The 21,129-nt window shown below is 40.9% G+C and overlaps 1 protein-coding gene across 1 annotated transcript in view; it reads right to left on the reverse strand.

Moving 5' to 3' along the window:
- Positions 1-1,169: 1,169 nt before the first annotated feature.
- LOC101828514 (zinc finger protein 728) overlaps positions 1,170-21,129 on the reverse strand; it is a 45,757-nt gene continuing 25,797 nt past the window's right edge. The window contains 5 exon segments of the mRNA XM_021235909.2: positions 1,170-2,350; positions 2,353-3,720; positions 5,416-5,511; positions 6,057-6,183; positions 15,692-15,811. Coding sequence (XP_021091568.2) covers positions 2,280-2,350; positions 2,353-3,720; positions 5,416-5,511; positions 6,057-6,183; positions 15,692-15,811 — 1,782 coding nt within the window. The 3' untranslated portion in view covers positions 1,170-2,279.

A 21,129-nucleotide genomic window follows, 5' to 3' on the forward strand; every position in this document is an offset into this window, starting at 1 on the left:
TTCTGTTGGCTCCAACAATAATATATATGAAGCTTTCCCAGTGTTCATCTCAATATAGCATCTCAATAAACATCAAATATGAAGGTGTATCTTACCAAAATGAAAAGGAGGAATATGTAAAAAGGAGAGGTATGTAATAATGAATGTGTATCTTAGTATATCTGCTCTGGTATCATAATTTAAGACAATTTCTGAAAATTATTAAATGATATTAGACCCCATGAAAAGCACATAATTGGTAAACAAAATCTTCCTTCTTTTTTAAACAATGTATTATGTGATACAAGACTAACAATATTAGATTTAGCATAAAAAGGCTGAAAAGCAATTATTTCAGAGAAATAAGCTCTTAAGAAGGTCAGGGGTGTGCCTGTGTTTCAGAATGTGTGGTTGAATGTTTGATAATGAGAAATCAACTATTTTAGAATTTACCTCTGTGGTGGTTTGGAAGAAAATGGCCCCCGAAGGAAGTGACACTATTAGGAGGTATAGTCTTTTTGGATGAAGTATGTCACTGTGGAGGTGGACTTTGAGGTCTCATATATGCTCAAGCCACACCCAGTAAAACAGTCTATTTCCTGTTGCCTTCAAGATGTAGATGTCTCAGCTACCTCTCCAGCATCATGTCTGCCTGAACACCATGCCCCACCATGATAATGGACTGAACCTCTGAACTGTAAGGGAGTCACCACAATTGAATGTTGTCCTTTGTAAGAGTTGCCGTGGTCATGGTGTCTCTTCACAGTAATAGAAAACCTAAAACATCTTCTATTTCAAGTTCTCTCTGTGCCAAAGTTCATATTATAATTGCATATTTCAGCTGATATTAATGACTACTTTCTGTGTGCACACTGTTACAGTAAAGAGATTCTACAGTAAAAACCTTTGATAGAATTTGACATGAAATACATGAGTCAAAAAGGGGACTCTATAGTTTATTTCTATAAAACACATGATATAAAAGTAATTGGTAAGTGGATGAATAATATAACATAAAAGACAATATGCTACAAATTACCTGAAACACATTAACACTGGGAATAGACTAACTATCTCACTAATCCCCAGTATAAACTATAATTTAGTATATCATTAAAATGTTACCTAGATCCCTTGTGTTCTAGTTTGTTTCACTGTTACTTTGATAAACCCCATGACCAAAAAGCAACTTGGATAAGAAAGGGTTTATTTCATTTTACATTGAAGAAATCCAAGGCAGGAACCTTGAGCAAAGATCCTGGAGAATGCTACTTACTGGCTTATTTCCAGTCTCATTTACAGTTACCTTTCTTACACAGCCCAGGCCCATAGCCGAGGGCTAGTATAGTCCACAGTGGACTGGGACCTCCTATATTAACTGTACTTAAGAAAATGTACCAGTCACATTCATCGGCTAATCCAATAGAGGTGATTCTTTAATTGAGGTTCCCTCTTCCTGGGTGTGTCAAGAGGACAACCAAAGCCAGGTGTTGGTGGCGCACACCTTTAATCCCAGCACTTGAGAGGCAGAGGCAGGTGGATCTCTCTGAGTTCGAGACCAGCCTGCTCTACCGAGTGAGTTCCAGGACAGGCTCCAAAACAATACAGAGAAACCCTGTCTCCAAAAACAAAAAAGGGACAACCAAGATTAGCCATCATACCTCACTAAGGTAGATATTTTAATATCTATAGCCGAATGTAATTCTATACACCACATTGACAATGTATTTAAGAACTGCTTACTTTTATTTACAAAACTCACTAAACTTCATATTCCAATAATGTATAGTCTCTGGGAGGAAAAAAAAAACAGACTCTCAAGTCTCAGGACTCGGTCATGTTCTTCTAAAATTACTTAGCAGTTGTGATTTTCACACTTTTCAAAATTGAGCCTATGTTATAATTTGGATTTATGACATATTGATATCCTCACAGACTTGAGTTATCTTCATGATTCCAAAGTCTGTAATGAGAGTCTATTCCACCAAGAATTATAAACAGTATTTCATGATTTGTTAAATTTTACACATAGACTTCATGAAAGTTTGTCTGTGATCATTCCCTTATATCTCTCAAAGTCTCCATGGTGAGGAAAGTCTTGCAACACTGCTTGCACAATGCTTTTCACTCTGCTTTTCTCAGTGTTACATATTTGACTGTTCCTTCCCAAGTCATTGTGCATGTGTGAATTTTGATTAGAATTCACTCATGGTTAATGACAATTTCCCACATTATTTGCATTTGTCGGGATTCTGTAAGATGTAAATTTTTGATGATCAACACAATCATCTTCTTCACCATTACAAGGTCTCTCCAGGATGAAATGTTGGATGCTGAATAAGGGTTGAACTGTTACTAAAGTTCAAACTTATTCCTTTCATTTGTAAGGGTTCTCTCTCATATGAATTCTTTAGTGTTGAAGTATCAATAAACAATTATTGAAAGCTCTGAGACAGTGTCTACACTAATCTGAATTTTCTCTGATATGAGTTCTGTAGTGTCGAGTGAAGCCTGAACAATTTTTAAAGGCTTTGCCACATTGTTCACATTTGTAGGGCTTCTCTCCAGTATGGAGTCTCCAATGATGCTTAAGGTTTGAAGAAGAGTTAAAGGCTTTGCCACACTCTTCACATTTGTAGGGTTTTTCTCCAGTGTGAATTCTTTCATGCTGAGCAAGGCTTGAAGTATAATTGAAGGCTTTGCCACAGTCTTTGCATTTGTAGGGTTTCTCTCCAGTATGAATTCTTTGGTGTTGAATTAGATTATAACAGTTATTAAAGGCTTTGTCACATTCCTTGCATTTATAGGGTTTTTCCCCACTATGTATTCGCTGGTGTTTCATAAAATTTGAGCAAACACTAAAGGCTTTTCCACACTCATCACATTTATATGGTTTCTCTCCAGTATGAATTCTCTGATGGTAAATAAGGTTTACAGAACAGTAAAAGGCCTTGCCACATTCCTTGCATTTGTAGGGTTTCATACCACTATGGATTCGCCGATGCTTATATAGATAAGAAGAACAGCTAAATGCCTGGTCACAATCGTCACATTTGTAGAGTTTCTCTCCTCTGTGTATTTGTTGATGTTGGTGAAGGCTGGAAGAACAGTTAAAAGCTTTGCCACATTCTTTACATTTGTAGGGTTTTTCTCCAGTATGGATCCTCTGGTGTTTAGAAAGAATGCAGCGAACATTAAAGGCCATGCCACATTCTTCACATTTGTAAGGTTTCTCTCCAGTGTGAATCCTCTGGTGTTTAGAAAGTGTTGAGTGAACATTAAATGTCTTTCCACATTCTTCACATTTGTACGGTTTCTCTCCAGTGTGAATTATCAGATGTTTAGAAAGTGTTGTGCGAACACTAAAGGCCTTGCCACACTCGTCACACTTGTAGGGTTTCTCTCCAGTGTGAACTCTTCGGTGAACAACAAGGCCTGAACAATTAGTAAAAGGTTTCCCGCACTCTTCACATCTGTAGCGTTTCTCTCCAGTATGGATTCTTTGATGCTTACCCAGGTATGAAGAACAGCTAAAAGTTTTGCCACACACTTCACATTTGTACGGTTTCTCTCCGGTATGAATTCTTTGGTGCTGTTTGAGGCTGGAAGAATAGTTAAAAGATTTACCACATTCTTCACATGCATAGGGTCTCTCTCCAGTATGAATTCTCTGGTGTTGAATAAGGACTGAGTTTCTATCAAAGGCCTTCCCACATTCTTTGCATTTATGGGGTTTTGATCCTGTTGAAAAAGGGTTGAAGTATCAGTACAAGCATACCACCATATTTTTATAATTATACTGCTCAATTTTAATATGAATACTTTAAAATTGTGACTATATTTTGACACATATGAGGATCACATGAATGGGAAACTACAGACATATTCACACCTACATTCTCAGTAGTATCATTTACAAAATATAGCCATAAACAAACTAATGTACCACTGAATTGAGAATATGAAGACAATGTGGAACAAACAAATAATGGAAAACTGTTTACCTTAAATAGTCAAACTTGTTATAATACCTAATTAAAAAATTCTGAAAGGGCATTGAACTAAAGGAAATAAGCCCACTATATAAAGATTGTATTTTTGGTCTTACATGAAAATTCAAAGTTGGAACACAGGTCAAACAGCCAATGGTGATTGTAATAGATTGGTTGGAGGGAGAAATACACAATTTTTTAATCATACAGTTTCACTTTCAAAGCTCTAAAATCTTGAAAAGATTTGCTGCATAATAGTTTTAAACAATATACATGAAATATTTAAGAGTGTTATGTTTTACCAACAATAATATATATACTTTTAAAAAATCAAATTATGAAAAACTTTCTAGTTCACTTAGAAGTGGCATAAGTTCAGCTAAGGAGAACATGTCTGTCAATAAATACAAAAGTTGCACAATTTCTGGGAACACCAATTTATACAGTTACAACTATTGAGTAACCAATAAAGAGAGAAAATACACATGGCTTGAAATCAGGAATATTTTTATAAGCAAATGATAACAGTTTTACTCTCAATAGACCTAAGGCATAGGTATCTTAATGTCTTACATTGTCCTAAAGAATACAGTAACTAGTAGTGTCATCTAGAAGAATATCCTGGGTACAGCTAACCATATTCTCATATAATATAATATAAGAAAAAAGGAGGATGAGTTTAGGACCCATAAAATTTTTAAAGAGTATCAAAGATCTACTAAACAAAACGTATCTAGATGTGTAGTTTTCAGCTATGACTATATACCTATAAAAGTATGGTATTTTAAATTCGTGTCACTGAGTGTGTGGCAAAAACAGAAAACAAAAATAAACCCAACCCTCATAGGAATACATTATAGGAACAGAAGGATGGCTCAGAAGGTAAAGGGCATTGAAGACAAGTCTGAACACCTCTTCTCCATCCCACACAAGTATGAAGACTGGGGTTTGGATACCCAGAGTCTGGGTAAATGTGGGGTGGGCATGTTCATGCTGTCCTGTTTGTCATTCCAGGCTTGGACGGTGAAGACAGGGAAATCCCTAGAGCAAACTGACGAAGGAGACTAGCTCTGAATTCAACTGAGAGACCCCGACACAATGAATAAGCTAGACGAGCCATCAAGAAGATTCTCAGCCTCAACTTTGACCCTCCTCAAGCACATAAGTGTGTGTGAACCTGTATGCACAGAAGCATCCAACCACGTGCAAATATGAGTACAGACAAACACTACACACAAAGATACAAGAAAACGACTTAAATAAAGGACTTTGACAACTACTGTACACACAAAGCCTCCTGGAGGGGAAGGAAGAGAATTATCAGGGTAAACTTCATGTGGGATAAGCCATGTGACAGAGATGTTCACCAAGCTATAGCAGCTCAATACACACTTTACACATTAACTTGTCATTTGTGGGCTCAACTTCATTCATTCTGACACACCTGGATGGCTGGCAGCTGCTGATTTTCTCTTCACACTCCAAGGCTCTGAACTCTGCTCCAGAAATGTGACCAGATATGGCTTAGAGAAAGAGAGACCTGTTTGGAAAGGGGAACAAGATGCTTAGTTGTTTACTCCTGGAAATGAACATGTGAACCCCAGTTCTGTGCTTACAAGGAAAGAGATGATAAATGATTGTGGAAAATCCTATGTCTAAACATTTCCTGAAAGGCAGGCTTCCTAGGAGTGATTTACAATCTACAGATCCTGAACCTCATTACCAGGAAAAGTCTTAAAGCTGAAGGGTGGGACGTTTTCCTTAACACATGTGCTCTGCCACTGAGCTTCTAACATTGCCACTATAGGATGCACACACTGATAACAAGTCTGTTAGAAACACAAAAAGAAAATGTTTCTTAGCTATACTGACAATTCCCCTAATTTGTCCTTTAAATATGGGCATAGGAAACTAAGCAATCAGCTGCAAGGGTGGTGGCCACGCCTTTAATCCAAGCGAAGAAGGAAGGAAGGAAGGAAGGAAAGTAAATCAATCATAAGCACAATCTCCCATGAGATATTCTACAAATGGAGGAAGTCACATGTTGACAATGGATAAATAATTCACTATGGATGAGATCCTCACCCAGGAACACGAGGTTGCTATAATTCTCCAACATCACTTCCTTATACAAATTCCACTGAGCAAGGTCCAGGCATTCACACTCCTCTGCAGAGAAATCAATGGCCACATCTGGGAATGACAGAAGTTCCTGAAATAAAAATAAATGAGTATCAAAAATTAGTTAAATAGGATAATTAATAATATAAATACCAAAGTCAATAAATATGTAGTCACAATTATAAATTTTGCTGAAGGTGAAATGCTTGTGAAACCGGTATGTTGTGTTAATTGGATTCTTCTTCAAAATGAAGTTATATTATCTCCTGAATTATCCCTACCTATAAGAAAAAAGAATGACATAAGAGCTAATGAACTTACATGAATACAATTCTGTGAAATACAGTAAGACCTAGGCATGAACAAAAACATGCATTTAGTGTGCTATGCTTACTCTATGTGCCACACACACATCTTGCACATTCTCACAGGGCAAGACCTCAGCAGCTACCTCTCAACACTTAGCACACTCTACCCTGAAACTGAAATGCAGTACAGATGCAGACTCAGAGGCAGCTCTGGGATGAGATCCCAGATTCTGCACTAAGTTCACTGGTGAAGAAGGAAAGTGCACCAAGGGACACGGGCTCGAGGAGCCGAGGGGAGAAGAAAGGGAGAGTTCAGAGATTAAATGGAATTTCAAGAATTTTACACATTTTGAAACAGCAAAACCAGCATTAGAATATTTTAAATACACTAAATGTGAGCCTAACCTTTTAGTACACTAAATGTAATTCTAATTTTTTTTTGTCTTTCTCCTTCTGTCAGGGACTCATGTATCTCCTATGCTCCTAAAGCAGGCTTTGAACTCATGACCCAAATGCATTGTTCTTCAAAGGTCTAGTGTTATCAGTACATGGCACTACCTTTTTATTTTTCTCTTATTTTTAAATTCCACATTTCAGTTCTCCTGTCTTTCTTATCTTAGTATATAATGTTCAAAATGATCTATGATGGCAGCAATATTTTACTATTTATATTAACTTATAAAATGAGAGATTTACATATTAATGAAGGATTATATGTTTGCTATTCCCTTTGTTAGATAATACTAGATATATAGTTTACATGGTCTTTAAATAATTTTGAAGATGTTATTTTAAAAATTACTTTTACATTCAAAATGTTCAGAAGCCTGTCTTCCAGGACTGTCAGACACTGTCACGATTCTGTGTGACAATATCCTGCTCCTACCCAACTGCATCGTGCACCCACTGATCAATACAATACTTCCTGTGCATCTCTCCTCGTTATCACTGGACCATTGGAAACACCTAAGTTTTAAGTTTCTAAGTATTAAGCATCCAGGTATGGCATACCACTGGAATTCCCCTCTAGACAGACAGACAGACAGACAGACAGACACACACACACACACACACACACACACACCTCCCCCACCAAAGCCTAAAGTTTAAGCCCTAACCCCTCTATTATTTTATCCTCAGAGTCCCTGGTATCTGTGTAAAGTCTTGAGAAAACAAGTCAATATAGGAACTCTGCCCTTGCCCATCTGAGCTCAAAGCCTGACCAAGTCTCTCAGTAGCCAGGTGCTGACGGTGGCGGCAGCGCCTCTAACCCTGAATTTCCTTACTTACAAAACAAGACCAGGAAGGATCATGGGAAGCACTTGGGTCCTAGGGCATGGCCAATTCTAACACGATACTAAAAGCAATGGGCACAAACATAGATCTCTTGTTTTATACCTTAAAAAGGGAGCTTTTGCTAGCCTTTTACCCCAGAACTAGGGAGGCAGAGGCTAGAGAATCTCTGAGTTCAAGGCCAGCCCTATCTATGGATCGAGTTCCAGGAAAGCCAGGGCTACACAGAGACACCCTGTTGCAAAAACAAACAAAAAATAAATTAAATTAAAAATTAACTAGGCCATTGGAAACACCTGTATGTATATCTTCAACTTCTGTGAAATCAAATTCTTTGGAGTCTGTCCATGGCTGAGATCCTGCACTACTTGTCTTCCGAGGTCTGAAATAATAACCCTGTCTATAGTCACTGGCAAGATTCTATTCTCTGTGGATGGACAGGACTGCACTGGACGCATGTGTTTGTACCTATGCACATAGGTAGAGCCTCTGCCTTCTTTTCTCTGCAGGATCTTCTCTGCGTTGTCAAAAGACTTTCTGATGGTGACGGTAAAATACAAAGTCACAAGGGTTCCCTGTCTGCTGTCTGCAGCCTAGTCTCAGAATTTATTTTCATGTGAAAGCTGCTAAGAAGGATCATGGATAACAACATTGATGTTAAGTTGGTACCCAAGTAAATTGGAGCACACATTGGGAAAAGCACTGTGCATGGTCTTCAAAAACACCTAAAATTATAACTATCTGAATGATCCAGCTACTCCACCACTAGGTAGACAGCTCCAAAGAAGGTGAACCAAGCCTGCATTTCTAGGTTAAAAGTGACTTCATCACAGTGGAAGGTCTTGATATTTGCAAGTATCCAATTTCCATGACCCTGTCACTCATGGGTGACCTTCAATAGTGGCCTCCCTGGGCCTCTCACAGCGCCAAGCCCCAGCCGCTCTCCATCACCTCATCAGGACCATGTGGAAAGCACAGCTGCCAGCTTGAAATCCAGTCTTTACTTCCTCCAGACCATAGCTCAGTGCACTGATGCCAGGAGGGAGTGCCTCAGTGAATCTGGTCTATCTTTAATCACAGCTGATTTCTCACTCTTAACTATGAAACATCAATTGTTCCAGTTAAGTAATGGGTTCTTGTCAGTTGTGCTAGTCTTTGTGTTTGTTTGGTTAGTTAGTTTTTTGTTTGGTTGGTTTTTGAGAAAGGATTCAGCTGTGTAACAGCCCTGGGTGTCCTGGAACCCACTCTGTAGACCAGGCTAGCCTTGATCTCACAGAAATCCTCCTGCCTCTGCCTCCTGAGTGCTGGGATTAAAGGCGTGCACCACCACCGCCCTACAATGGTACTAATCTCTTGTTAATCACTCTTCTTCAGTCCCAGTTGAAGAAAAACCAGCAGAAAGGTAGGGAAATTGGGGATTATGGGAGTCTTTTGAAACCTGAAGCTTGGCCGCAATGACACACCTGCTCCAACAAGGCCATATCTCTTAATCCTTCCCAAACTGTTCACCAATAAAGAGCAAAGATTCAAGGATATGACACTATGGGCCCACTTTCATTCAAACCACCTCAGGTTTTTCTGATTTATGCACAGTGTTGAAACAGAATGCAAAGTATACTGTGGTGTATATTAATTATTCAGGTTTTAAACCTTTACAACAACCATTAATAATCAACATAGAGATATAACTGAAAGTACAACAGATTAGAAAAAAATTCCAGCACTAAGCTGAACAGTCTCCAGATATTTTTCTTAGGGTGTGCCAAAATAAACCTTTGGGAGGAATTCACCAGCTGTTGCTGGTTGCAGCACCGAAGATGACAAATGGAAGACCAGTACATAAACAGAAAGGGACAGGGCTGGATACAGCTTATTGGAGAGACACTTGCTCAGATGTGTGAGACCTCGGTTCAATTCCTAGCAAAAAGCAGGAGTCAGTAGGAAAAGCCACCATCATGTACTTGCTTACACCCTGGTCACATATAGACTACCAAGGCAGGAATTGAAGGATAGCCTCCAGATTTCTGGCTCCATCCTGGGAATGTTAAGAGTGGATCAGACACTCAGTTTTGGTCTTGTGGCTTGTCTCTCTCAAAAAGTCAATGGGAAGAGCATTAGAACTTGAACGTTAGGTCCAAAGTCAATGACAACACATATTCTTGGGATAGCTTTAAGAAGCTCTAGAAATTCTCACCCAGCAAAGGTCATGGTTATTAATAAAGTCCACACATCAAAGAGAATTATAAGGCATGGGCATGGTGGTGTACCTTTAATCTTGGTACCCAGGAGGCGGAGGTAGGCAGATCTCTGTAAACTCAAAGCTACCCTGGTCTACATAGAGAGTCCAATGCCAGATACAGCTGCATAGTTAGATCTTATTAAAAAAGAATATAAGGCATAAACCAAACAAGGAAAAATGTATTAGAAAAGAAGAAAACATCCCCCAAATTTCCTGAAGACTCTACCAATGGTATCTGAAGGAGAATACAGACGGACAAATCAAGAAAATGGTGTAAAACAAGCAAGAATATCAACAAACCAACAGTGAAATCAATAGGAAAAGAAAAGCAGAGGAACCTAAAATGACACACTGAATGCCCAAATATATACAGGACACCAACCCCAGACAAGAGCACGTGGAAGAAAGTCTAAACAAACATGGAAGCCTTCCTCAAGCAAGAAGACTGTGAAGGCAGACCAAAAAGAGAACCCTGAAGAGGGCATAAAGGATTTATGAAACACTGCCAAAAGGGAAGGGGAAGCAATAGGACATAAGCTAGTAACACTACTACATGGGAAGAAGAGGTTCAAAGGCAGACTGGGTTGTAGGAGATCTTCTCTCTAAATACAACAATAAAACAAAATCAAAAACTAAACACCAATCAGAATCAGAGACAAAAGAAAACAATTTTAAAAAGATGTTTCAAACTACAATATTTGAAGAAAATAACAGACAGTATTCCACTCTTTAACCAAATCTCCTAGACAGCTGTGCTGGTTAGCTTTTGTCAAATTGACACCATTTAGTAAGAGGAAACTGAAATAGAGGAAATGTCACCACCAGATTGGCCATTGGGAAAGCCTGTGGCACATTTTCTTGATTAATGATTGATGTGGGAGAACCAACCTCCTTGTTAGTGGGACCAACCCTGGGCATATGGTCCTGGTGGCGTTAGTTGCTTTTACCCTAGAAATTCAGGATTGTTAGTTGGGGGCCATAAAAATGGCTTCACTTCATCTTGGCTTAGTTCAAAGCTATCCTTACTCTTCCAAGGTTAAAGTCATAAGACCTAAAGGTCTAAGGCATAGCTACTTACTGTAGGATGTTTGATCTTGGTTGTGGATGTCTTATCTAAATAGCAAGAGACTTGCTCTGAGGTGTGGTTACTCTTAACCCTCAAGGCCAGCAGATAATGAGAAATTTAGTCTAAGGCCTGGTTACCAAATGTTTGGAGAATTAAGGAAGAAGTCTGTTTCTTCCTTGTGTCTTGATAGAAGTCTGTTGCCATGTTCTCCTTTTTGGTTGGGGTATTTAAGAAAGTTGAAGAATAAGCTTGGGATGTTCATTATTCACTGGATTGCCCTCGTGACTCTATTCTGTATGTCTTTTCCTTAGCATCTTTATCTGCTAATTCTCAGTCCACACTCCCCATCTCAGGTAGGAATCAGTCAAGTCGGCTAGATCCAACTGAAGCCCCACAAAGGTGGGTTACAACAGTTGTTTCAACATACATAAGTCAATAAATATAATAAATCATATAAATGAACTTAAAAACACAAATCATATGATAATCTCAATAGATGGAGGGTGAAGCCTTTTACAAAATCCAACATGCTTTCATGATAGAAACATCAGAATAGAAGTGTAAGTAGAAGCACACACCTCCACATAATGAAGCTACATATGGCAAACCCTCAGAAAACATTATCCTAAGTGAAGCAAAGCAACTCTAAGAAATCTCATTAAAATAAAGAATGAGACAGGGATGCCCACGATTCCAAAACCTTTTCAGCTGGAAGTACTAGATGGAGCAATGAAGAAAAAAAAAAGAAAATCAACAGGATACAATAGAAAAGAAGTCAAATTATTGTTATCTGCAGATGACATGATGTTATGCATATAAGTTCCCAAAAATTCTACCAGAAAGCTTCTAGAAACAATCAACAATTTCAACATAGTACAGACTACAAAATCAACTTAAAACAATCACTAGCCTTTCTGTATACCAAAAACAAACACTCTGAGAATGAGTTCACAGGCAAACTCACATTTACAATAGCATCAAATACAATAAAATATATTGGGGTAAGGCTAATAAAGGAAGTAAAAGATGTCTACAATGATAACTTCAAATCTCTGAATAAAGAGATACAGACTCTAGAAAGTGGAAAGACATACCATGTTCATGGATTGGTAGGATTAATATTGCAAAGATGTCTATCCTACAGATAGCAATGTACAGATTCAATGTAGTCCCAACCAAAAATACCACAACATTCTTCACTGAAATAGAAAAATAATCCAAAAATGCATATGGATACATTTGGATTGCAAAAGCAATCCTGAACAAAAGGAATACTGTAAGACAGCTATTCCAGAGTTCAAGATATACTACAAAGCTATGGTTATAAAAATAATATGGTACTGGCTCAAAACAGGCATGCCTTTCAAAGTTATAAAGCAGGAGATCCAAATATAACTATTCATAACTAGAGACATCTTATATTTGACAAACAGGCAAAAAAATGGAGAACAGATCACACCTTCAAAAAATGGTGCTGGGAAAACTAGATGTTCACACACAGAAGAAGGAAACTAGACCTGTATCGCACACTGCACAAAATTACAAACCTCAGTTTGAAACCTGAACACAAAACCTTCTAGCAGTACCCTACAAGAAAAGGACTTTCTAAACAGGACTCCATTTTCCCAAGAATAGGAGCAACAATTGATAGGTGGGACTTCATAAGACTAAAAACTTAGGAGGGTGAAAGAGAATCTTTGCCACTTACACATGTGACAGTGAATTAATACCCAGCATATACAAAGTTCAAAAAACAAAGAGTCAAAGAAACAAATGCATAATTTTAAAAAGGTGGGGGGAGCTAGGGATTTAAACAGAGTTCTCAGTAGAAGTAAGTAAAATGGCTAAGAAACAATTCAGAAAGTGTTCATCATCATTAACTATTAGGGAAATCAGATTGAAACAGCTTTAAGGTTACATCTTACCACAGTCAGGAAGGCTAAGATCAACAGAACAACTGGCAGCAATGCTGGCAAGGCTGTGGAGAAAACGAACCCTCGCTCACTAATGGTGATATTGCAAACTGGCACAGTAACTCTGGAAGGCAGAATGGAGAATCCACAAAAATCTAAAAGAATGCACGTACCATATGGTTCAGTTACAACACTCTTTGGCATATCCTCCAAAGGTCTCTACAGCCTCAACCATGTTGCCTCTCTATTCATAATAACAGGGAAATAGGAGCAATCTCAATTTCCTTTAACTGGCAAATGGATAATGAAAATGTCACACATAAATACCATGGAATACTTTTCAGGTGTAAATAAGAATGCATCAAGAACTTTTCAGTAAAGACTATGGTGACCCAGAATGACAAATGCCACGAGTTCTGTTTTGTCCTTGCTTAGCTCCAAATCTTCAGATGTGAGTATACAACATGGAGAAACCACAGAACCAGGAAGTATATAGGGATCGTGTGGGGAGGGGCATGAGAGGGGTGTCTGAAGTAGGAAAAGGAAAAACTGGAGGCAGTTTCAGCTGGGGAAGAGGGAGGGAGGCCAATACAGAGGAAGGAGGGGGTGGATGAGGTCAAATAACACCAAGGTTATTTGATAAAACCCCATAAAATCTTATTATCTTATACTCACCAAAAATTATACACTATACATTATATGCATATGTGGAACAGAATTACAAGTATTCTCAACCCCTAAGCTGACTTTCCAGGCCACATGATGTTTAATTTTTAAAAGTTATTTATTGTTATTTTTTCCGCATGAGTGTTTCCGAGCTTGTATATTGGCGCACAACACAGTGCTACTGGAAATTCCACCAGAACTACAGTTACAGAGAACTGGGAGCCACCATGTTTGTGCTGGGGGATGAACAATGTTCCTCTGCTAGAGAAACAAAAAAGAAGTTATTGACAATCTCCTGTCGAATACCTGGTCTTGAATTTGCTACGCAGCAGGGAGTGGCCCCGAACAAGTGATTTCTTGCTTCCACCTCCCAAATGCAGAGATGGCAGGATATGGCACCGAACACACCTGCTTTCCCTTTTCAATCACAGGTCTGTTTGGTATACGTCAAGTGTGTGTGTGTGTGTGTGTGTGTGTGTGTGTGTACATATATATATATAAACTGTAAATGTGTGTGATCTATGGAATAAATGAGCATATTGCCGTATCGCCTCTGTATTGTAAGAAACAAGATTCCAAGTACAGGAAAAGGCCCTTTTCACACCTTACACAGTGTAAATTGGCATATTCCCAGTTTCCTGTTGATTAGTGACATAAACTAGGAGTGCCTCTGTTATTTTAACTATAGTTAGATGATACATAGAAAATATTAGTGTCTATGATAATGTGGTTTAAAGCCTGTGATTCTTAGGAGTAGACTTTAATGTTACAAGTCAGTGTCTATACTCAATTTGACTGAAGTGTGGCAAAATGCTTTTTTTTTTTTTTGAGACAAGGTTTCTTTGTGTAGCCTGGGCAGCCTCTGTCTCCTGAGTGCTCGCATTAAAGTCGTGTACCACCACACATGGTAAAGTGTGGCAAAATATACAACAGCACAAAAGACAGGGTGAAGTCAGGCGTGATGGCGCATGCCATTAATCCCAGCACTCCGGAGCCAGGGACAGCTGGATCTCTGTGAATTCAAAGCCAGCCTGGGTCTACAGAGTGAGCTTCAGGACAGCCAGAGCTGTAACACAGAGAAACTCTTGTCTTGAAAAATAAACAAGCAAAAAAGACCAGGATGAGCAGCCCTCTGAACAGAAATCGCCACAGATCAACTTAATCTTTTAGTCTTTCTGACACTGAATAAATACTCGGGCAACCCCTCCGCCCCCCCAGAACTGTATAGACAACTCAGACTTGCTGTTTTCACAGTTTCTAGACACTACAAGGATGGAAAAACAGTTCGTGAGAGAGCAATGTAGACAGCCTGGTGTACAAGAGACATTAAAGGCCACTCCATTAACAATCCTCACACCAACTAATGTCTTCTTTCAGGAAAGGCGTTCAAAATTGTTGACACATGCAGTCTCTGCTGGGACTGGATGTGGTAATGCTTTCTAGCATTTTTTTACCCTGCAATGTAGGATCAGTTGCAACGTGTAAAGCTTAGAGTGTCCCCTTCATGGGACTTTTCTGCCTCCCGTGAGTGTGGGAATTCAGGTCAAGGCGGGTCTACATAAGAGACTCCTATCCAAAGTGAGCCATCCTGAAAACTGAAGAAAAGGAGACTTTGACATCCCACACGCCAAACTCTCCGCAGAATTCTCTGTCCAGGAGACCAGGGGCTTTAGGGACTTCTGTCAACTCAAACCAAGTCCCCTAGGCCGGCTATAAAGCACAGGAGGGACCAGATGTTCTGAGAAAACTGACAACAGCAATGTGAGAGGTGACAGCAGTTCGCTAACCCAGCCAAGCTAGACTGTGAGCTCCCACCACCGCCTCAGGCACAAGCAGGCGACCAAGCCACCCTGCTCCAGTATTCCTGGACCTTCCACGTTGTCCGTTCATGCACAAGCAGGTAGGCTCTCCCTGGCTCCGGCTCCTGCTGGGTCCCCGCACCATCTGCACGCACGCCCAGCACTTCTACCAAGCCAGTGCCAGCAGCACCGCTCGCCCAAGTCAGCTTCTCCCCGCCTCCCACCCAGCCCTCCACGGCTCCCGCCAGGCCGGACTTGCCCACCCCGGTGCACAGGCCCTCGGGCCCGCAAGGCTACGCTGCACCCTTGACCAACCTCCATGTCGAACGCGGAGCACAAGCCACACTCCGCCAACTTTGAAAAAGACGCAGAGTTGGGAGAAACACAAATGCAGAATGAACCCGGAAGCACAGACAGCACAGTTCTGTCTCGTTGACGTCACGGTGAGAGACTACATTTCCCACAAGTCTGTGCGAAAGACGGCCCGGAACCTATGGCCGGAGAGGTAAACTGTATTGCCCACGGGCTGCTTTTAAAACCCCAGATGTACAAAGGGCATTGAGTGAATGTGAGTCCAGCTTTTGACGGCAATGTGCATTAGGTTTACTTCTTACCCTGACCAATATAGCCTCACTTAAAAAGCTCAGGTGTACCTAGAATCTTACAGAAGGAGAAAAAAATTCACATTGACTCAATTTTATTTTAAAATAACGGAGCGAGAAGCAAACTCTTTGGGATTGTTTTTCAGGCCAAGTTTCCTGGAAATGTTCTGCATTCTCAGCTACTCCCCGGCTTGAGACAGAGGATCACAAGTCTATGTCCCAAATTACAAAGTACCGGAATAGAGAGGGGGCTACTTACTGGTAAAGCACTTTCATCGCATGAAGAGGTCTTGGTTTAATGCCTGTTTTCTACAAATAAATCAATAAGGAAGAAACCGGTGTGTGTGTGTGTGTGTGTGTGTGAGAGAGAGAGAGAGAGAGAGAGAGAGAGAGAGAGAGAGAGAGAGAGAGAGAGAGAGAGAGAGAGAGAGAGAGAGAGAGAGAGATCAGCCCAGGGTTATATGAGAGCTAGTCTGCACACAGGTGCAAAGGACCCCTTTAAAGGACAGACGCTACCCCCACCACCCCCACTCCCCACCCCCCATCCCCCCAGCCCACTTATGCCCTCTTGCTCTTTGCTGTTTCCCCTTGCTTCCTCTCTTGCCCTTTGTCCCTCTCTCTTCTCCCCCTCTGGCTCTCCTGCCCTGTAATAAACTATGGTTGATGTAACTCTCGTATCTCGTGTTCCATCTCGCGCCTTCTAATGTTAGTCTTAAACAAAAGAACAACAGTGTGTGCAGTGGAGTTCACAGTTTGGTGTGTAGGCAAAGGAACACTTCTCTCATTACCTGCAGATAAACCCCAGAATCCCTCTGAAACTCTTTTTCTCTCTCCACAGTCCCTTGTCCACACTTTCATCCGTTAACCGGTGTAAAAAATTTAATTCTGAGGAAGTTATACCAGAGCTTCATCTGCTTCTCTCTGGTTTTTCCTCAAACTCAGGTTAGCATTCAACACCGGGTATTCTCTGGCTCCCTCCCTGATCCTCTCCCAGTGGGAGAAAAATCAGTGTTGAGATCAGTATGGTTGGCATGTGAACTGACTACTGACTCATTACCCATCATAGGATCCCTCCATATTAGGTTGTATCTCCCATATTCAACTTCCTGTCTTCTTTCTTCTTCTTCTTCTTCTTCTTCTTCTTCTTCTTCTTCTTCTTCTTCTTCTTCTTCTTCTTCTTCTCCTCCTCCTCTTCCTCCTCCTCTTCCTCCTCCTCCTCCTCCTCCTCTTCCTCCTCCTCCTCCTCCTCCTCCTCCTCCTCCTCCTCCTCCTCCTCCTCCTCCTCCTCCTCCTCCTCCTTCTCCTTCCCCCATACCTCCTTCTTCTAGAGAGGGTTTCACTGTGTACAGTTTTGGAGGCTGTCCTGGAACTAGCTCAGCAGACCAGGCTGGCCTGGAACTCACAGAGATCTGCCTGCCTCTGGCTGCCCAGTGCTGGGATTAAAGGTGTACACCACTGTTGGGGTTCCCCGAATTGAGGAGGGGTCCCCAAGCTGGATTCATCACCCCAAGAATCAAGAGTCCACGCGCCAATTGATGCGACACGCAAGAGGCTTTAATTAGGCATCTGCAGATGGGCCTCTCGGTCAGCTTTAGACCGATTGGCCCCGAGGTTCAGTTACAATCAGCTTTTAAATACAAAAACCACAAGCCTTTGGGAGGGGTCCCTATCTTGTGACCGGGAGGTACGTGACTACTGACCAGGGGAAGTAGGTGTCTTCCTGTTGTAAATTCCTCAGACCTTGGTATGAGTTAATCATGTCTCCCTAAGTAAATGGTGGTTATCTCCTTGTTTCCCACAAATCTTGTTTGCCCATCTCTGACTCCCTGGTCAGTTCGTCACAGGTGGTCAGCAGCCCGGAATTGGCCTTTTGTGGGTTTACAACCCTTCTGCAATTAAGGTTGCTAAACCATACATCCCATTCTGTGGTCTTTCACCGCCACGCCTGGCTCCTTCTCTGTTCTTGACTTTGCTCCTGTGTGACAGTATTTAAAGAAACGGGTTTTATTTTGTTGTTATTTCTACTTGAACCTCACTCCTCTCCCCATCTCAGAACACAGAAATGATTCTTCCGTTAGCACAAAGGTATCAGAAAGATATTCCTGAGAATATAAAATGAGGTCACTGCAATAAAGAGGCCAGATTGACACCATGGAGTAAGGGGACACTGCTATTTCAGGTGTGTTTATATTGCTAATGTCTGAGACTCAGCTATAAACCTCATGACAGTAAAGAGTTCATTTTCATGTCATGCACACTGATTCACAATGAAATTATTTCTCAGTTGAGACAGTGGGAAGATCAGAGGGTTACTTTTTGCTTTATCACCAGAAGTTTTAGGTCAAGTTGACACAAACTAAAGTTATCAGAGAGTAGGCCTCAAGTGAGAAAAGGTGTCTGTAAGATCAGGCTATAGACAAGTCTGTAGGGTGTTTTCTCAATAAGTAATTGATTGTGAAGGCTTTGGTTGCCTGTGTTCGTATCTGAGAGGGCAGACTATGAGTTGAGGAAAGGAATAGGCAGGAGACACAGATAAGATTGGGGTGGGCATCCAATGAATACTGGATCACCCATGTTTATTTTTTGCAGTCTTTTAATACCCCCATACAAAGAGGGGAAGAATGCAAAAGACTTCCTTACCAAAATACAAAGAACAAGCAAGCGTTAATTACCTTCTCAATACCTGAAACATCGAGTAACTTTCTCCTGAGTTAAGTATTCTGTTGTTCAAGCAGGACATGTAATGACCACATCCTTTTCCAAGAATCTTGTTGTATTCACATCTTTGACAAGAAATCATGTTGTCAAGGTAAGGTACACAATAGCCACATCTTAGGCCAAACATTCTACAGTTTGGTCTTGAAGGAACAATGGCAGGTAACAAAAACTCTCTGACCTTAAGTCAAAGTGAAATAGAGTCCAAAGGGCCCATGCCATTGTGGATGGTGCCATCCCCGGACTGGTGGTCCTGGGTTCTCTAAGAAAACAGACTGAGCAAGTCATGGGGAGCAAACCAGTAAGACAAAAAAAATCCATAGCTTCTGCATAAGCTCCTGTCTCCAGGTTCTTACTTTGTTTGAGTTCCTGTGTTGGCTTCCTCAAATGGATAGTAATCCAGGATAAGTAACCTTGGGGTTCTGACAGGATACACCCTCAGCTGCAGCCACTAAGAGCACCACCTGTGCACATTCACTATGTTCACTTTAAAAGGGCTCTGTCTGTCTGTCTGTCTGTTTCTCTGTCTCTCTCTCTGTCTCTGTCTCTCTCTCTCTCTGTTCCCTCGCTTCCCCCACTTCCCTTTCCCCATTTTGTGATCCCTTTCCCTAATGAAAATAACCCTCTGCTTGAACCCTGTCGCATGGCATCTTTCTCTCAAGCACCACTTTTCTTAAATAACAACAGAGCACACCTGTGAAGGATGTTTTGTTTGGTTTCAAGTGGATAGAGCAATCCACTTCTAGTCCAAACCTTTGAGGTAGGAATATGCATGCCTTTGGTCCAAATATTAAGGTAGGAAGAGATACCTTTAATGTGGGCCTCACCTTCTGCTGGTAGCCTATATAACAGCAGTTCTCAACCTATGGGTTGCAACCCCTTTGGAAAATACAGATATTTACATTATGATTCATAACAGTAGCAAAATTATGAAGTAGCAACAAAAATAATTTTATGGTTGAGGGTCACCACAACATGAGGATCTGTATTAAAGGGCAGCAGCATTAGGAAGATTGAGAAAACACTGCTGTGTTAGGGCATGGAAAACAAGCTTTTGCATTTCACCTGCTGGCCTTTACCTTGCCAGCATCGGAGCCTACTTCTTTGGGATTCCAGCATAAACTGAAGACCAGCTGAGAGATCCAGCCTTATGAACTGAGACAACTACTGGATTCTTGGACTTTCCAATCACAGTTAGTCATTATTGGATTAGCTGGAAGTCTGGAAGTCATTCTACAAAACCCACTTTCAATGTATAAAGATTCATTCTCTAAGTTCTGTTTCTCTAAAGAACCATACTATATTCCCCAATTTACTTTTGGTCATGATGTTTCATCACAGAAATAGTAATCCTAAATAGGACACAAGTTGGTAGCAGGATTGTGGGGTGTTGCTGTGACAACATGGCCATGTTGGTTTGAGGAAAATTGTGGAAGGACTTGGGAATTTTGGGTTAGAAAAGCCACTGAATGTTAACATTTTAGTGAGCAGTTCTACGGGAGTTTGGATGATACGAATGTTGAAAGAAAGGAGAGGATGGAGCCTGGCATGGGAAGTTCCAGAGAAGTTTGAGCGTCACTCAACACTGCTGCATATTTTCAGGTAGGAATCTGTGTTCTTAGCAGGGGCTGAAGAATCTGCTGTGACTAACAAGATAACAGAAGCACTAAAGTGAGCCTTTGCTTTACTGGAGTAATTGAAGATGCTGAGTGTTATGGAGTTCAGGACCACTAGGAAAAGATCCCCAGATTCAATTTAAATTATAAGTTAAGCAAATGTATTAAAACTGCTATCAGGAGGTAAACAGGCCGGCTTCCCTGCAGATTGCCTGGGAACTACACAGAGCTCCCAATCCCGGCGGGAGCCAAGCACCCCAGACTCCAGATCTTCTCTCCCGCCAATGAGACCAGGAAACCAGAGGAGCCAGGGAGACCAGTGGAGTAGCTGTTCCGGATCAGGTACAACAGGAACCAGCATAGGGCCCAGGGGACCAGGTAGGAGGCTAAGCACCCCAGATTCCTGTTCTTCTTCCAAACCCACGGGACCAGCATTTGGACTAGGAATAGAAGAACCACCAGGTTACTGGACTTGCTAGCACCCACCAAAAGGGAACTCTGGTCCCCAGACCAGTAAGGGGCTCTTTCTGCACCCACAAGAAGAAGAGATGGGAAAGAGACAATACAAAAACACACTCAGCAACAGAAAAATATGACACCGCCAGATTCTAGAGACTCCACACCAGCAAGACCCCAACATTCCAATGCGAATGAAGCAGAAGAGAACGACCTTAAAAGCAGTTTCATGAAAATGATAGAGGCCCTAAAAGAGGATATAGGAAAATCTCCCAAAGAAATGGAAGAAAAAACAAACCAAGAAATGCAAGAAATGGAAGAAAAAACAAACCAAAAAAGTCAAGAATTGGAAGAAACATACCAA

Source organism: Mesocricetus auratus, unplaced genomic scaffold, assembly GCF_017639785.1.
Source record: "Mesocricetus auratus isolate SY011 unplaced genomic scaffold, BCM_Maur_2.0 Super-Scaffold_100015, whole genome shotgun sequence".
In the NCBI taxonomy this organism is placed as follows: domain Eukaryota; kingdom Metazoa; phylum Chordata; class Mammalia; order Rodentia; family Cricetidae; genus Mesocricetus; species Mesocricetus auratus.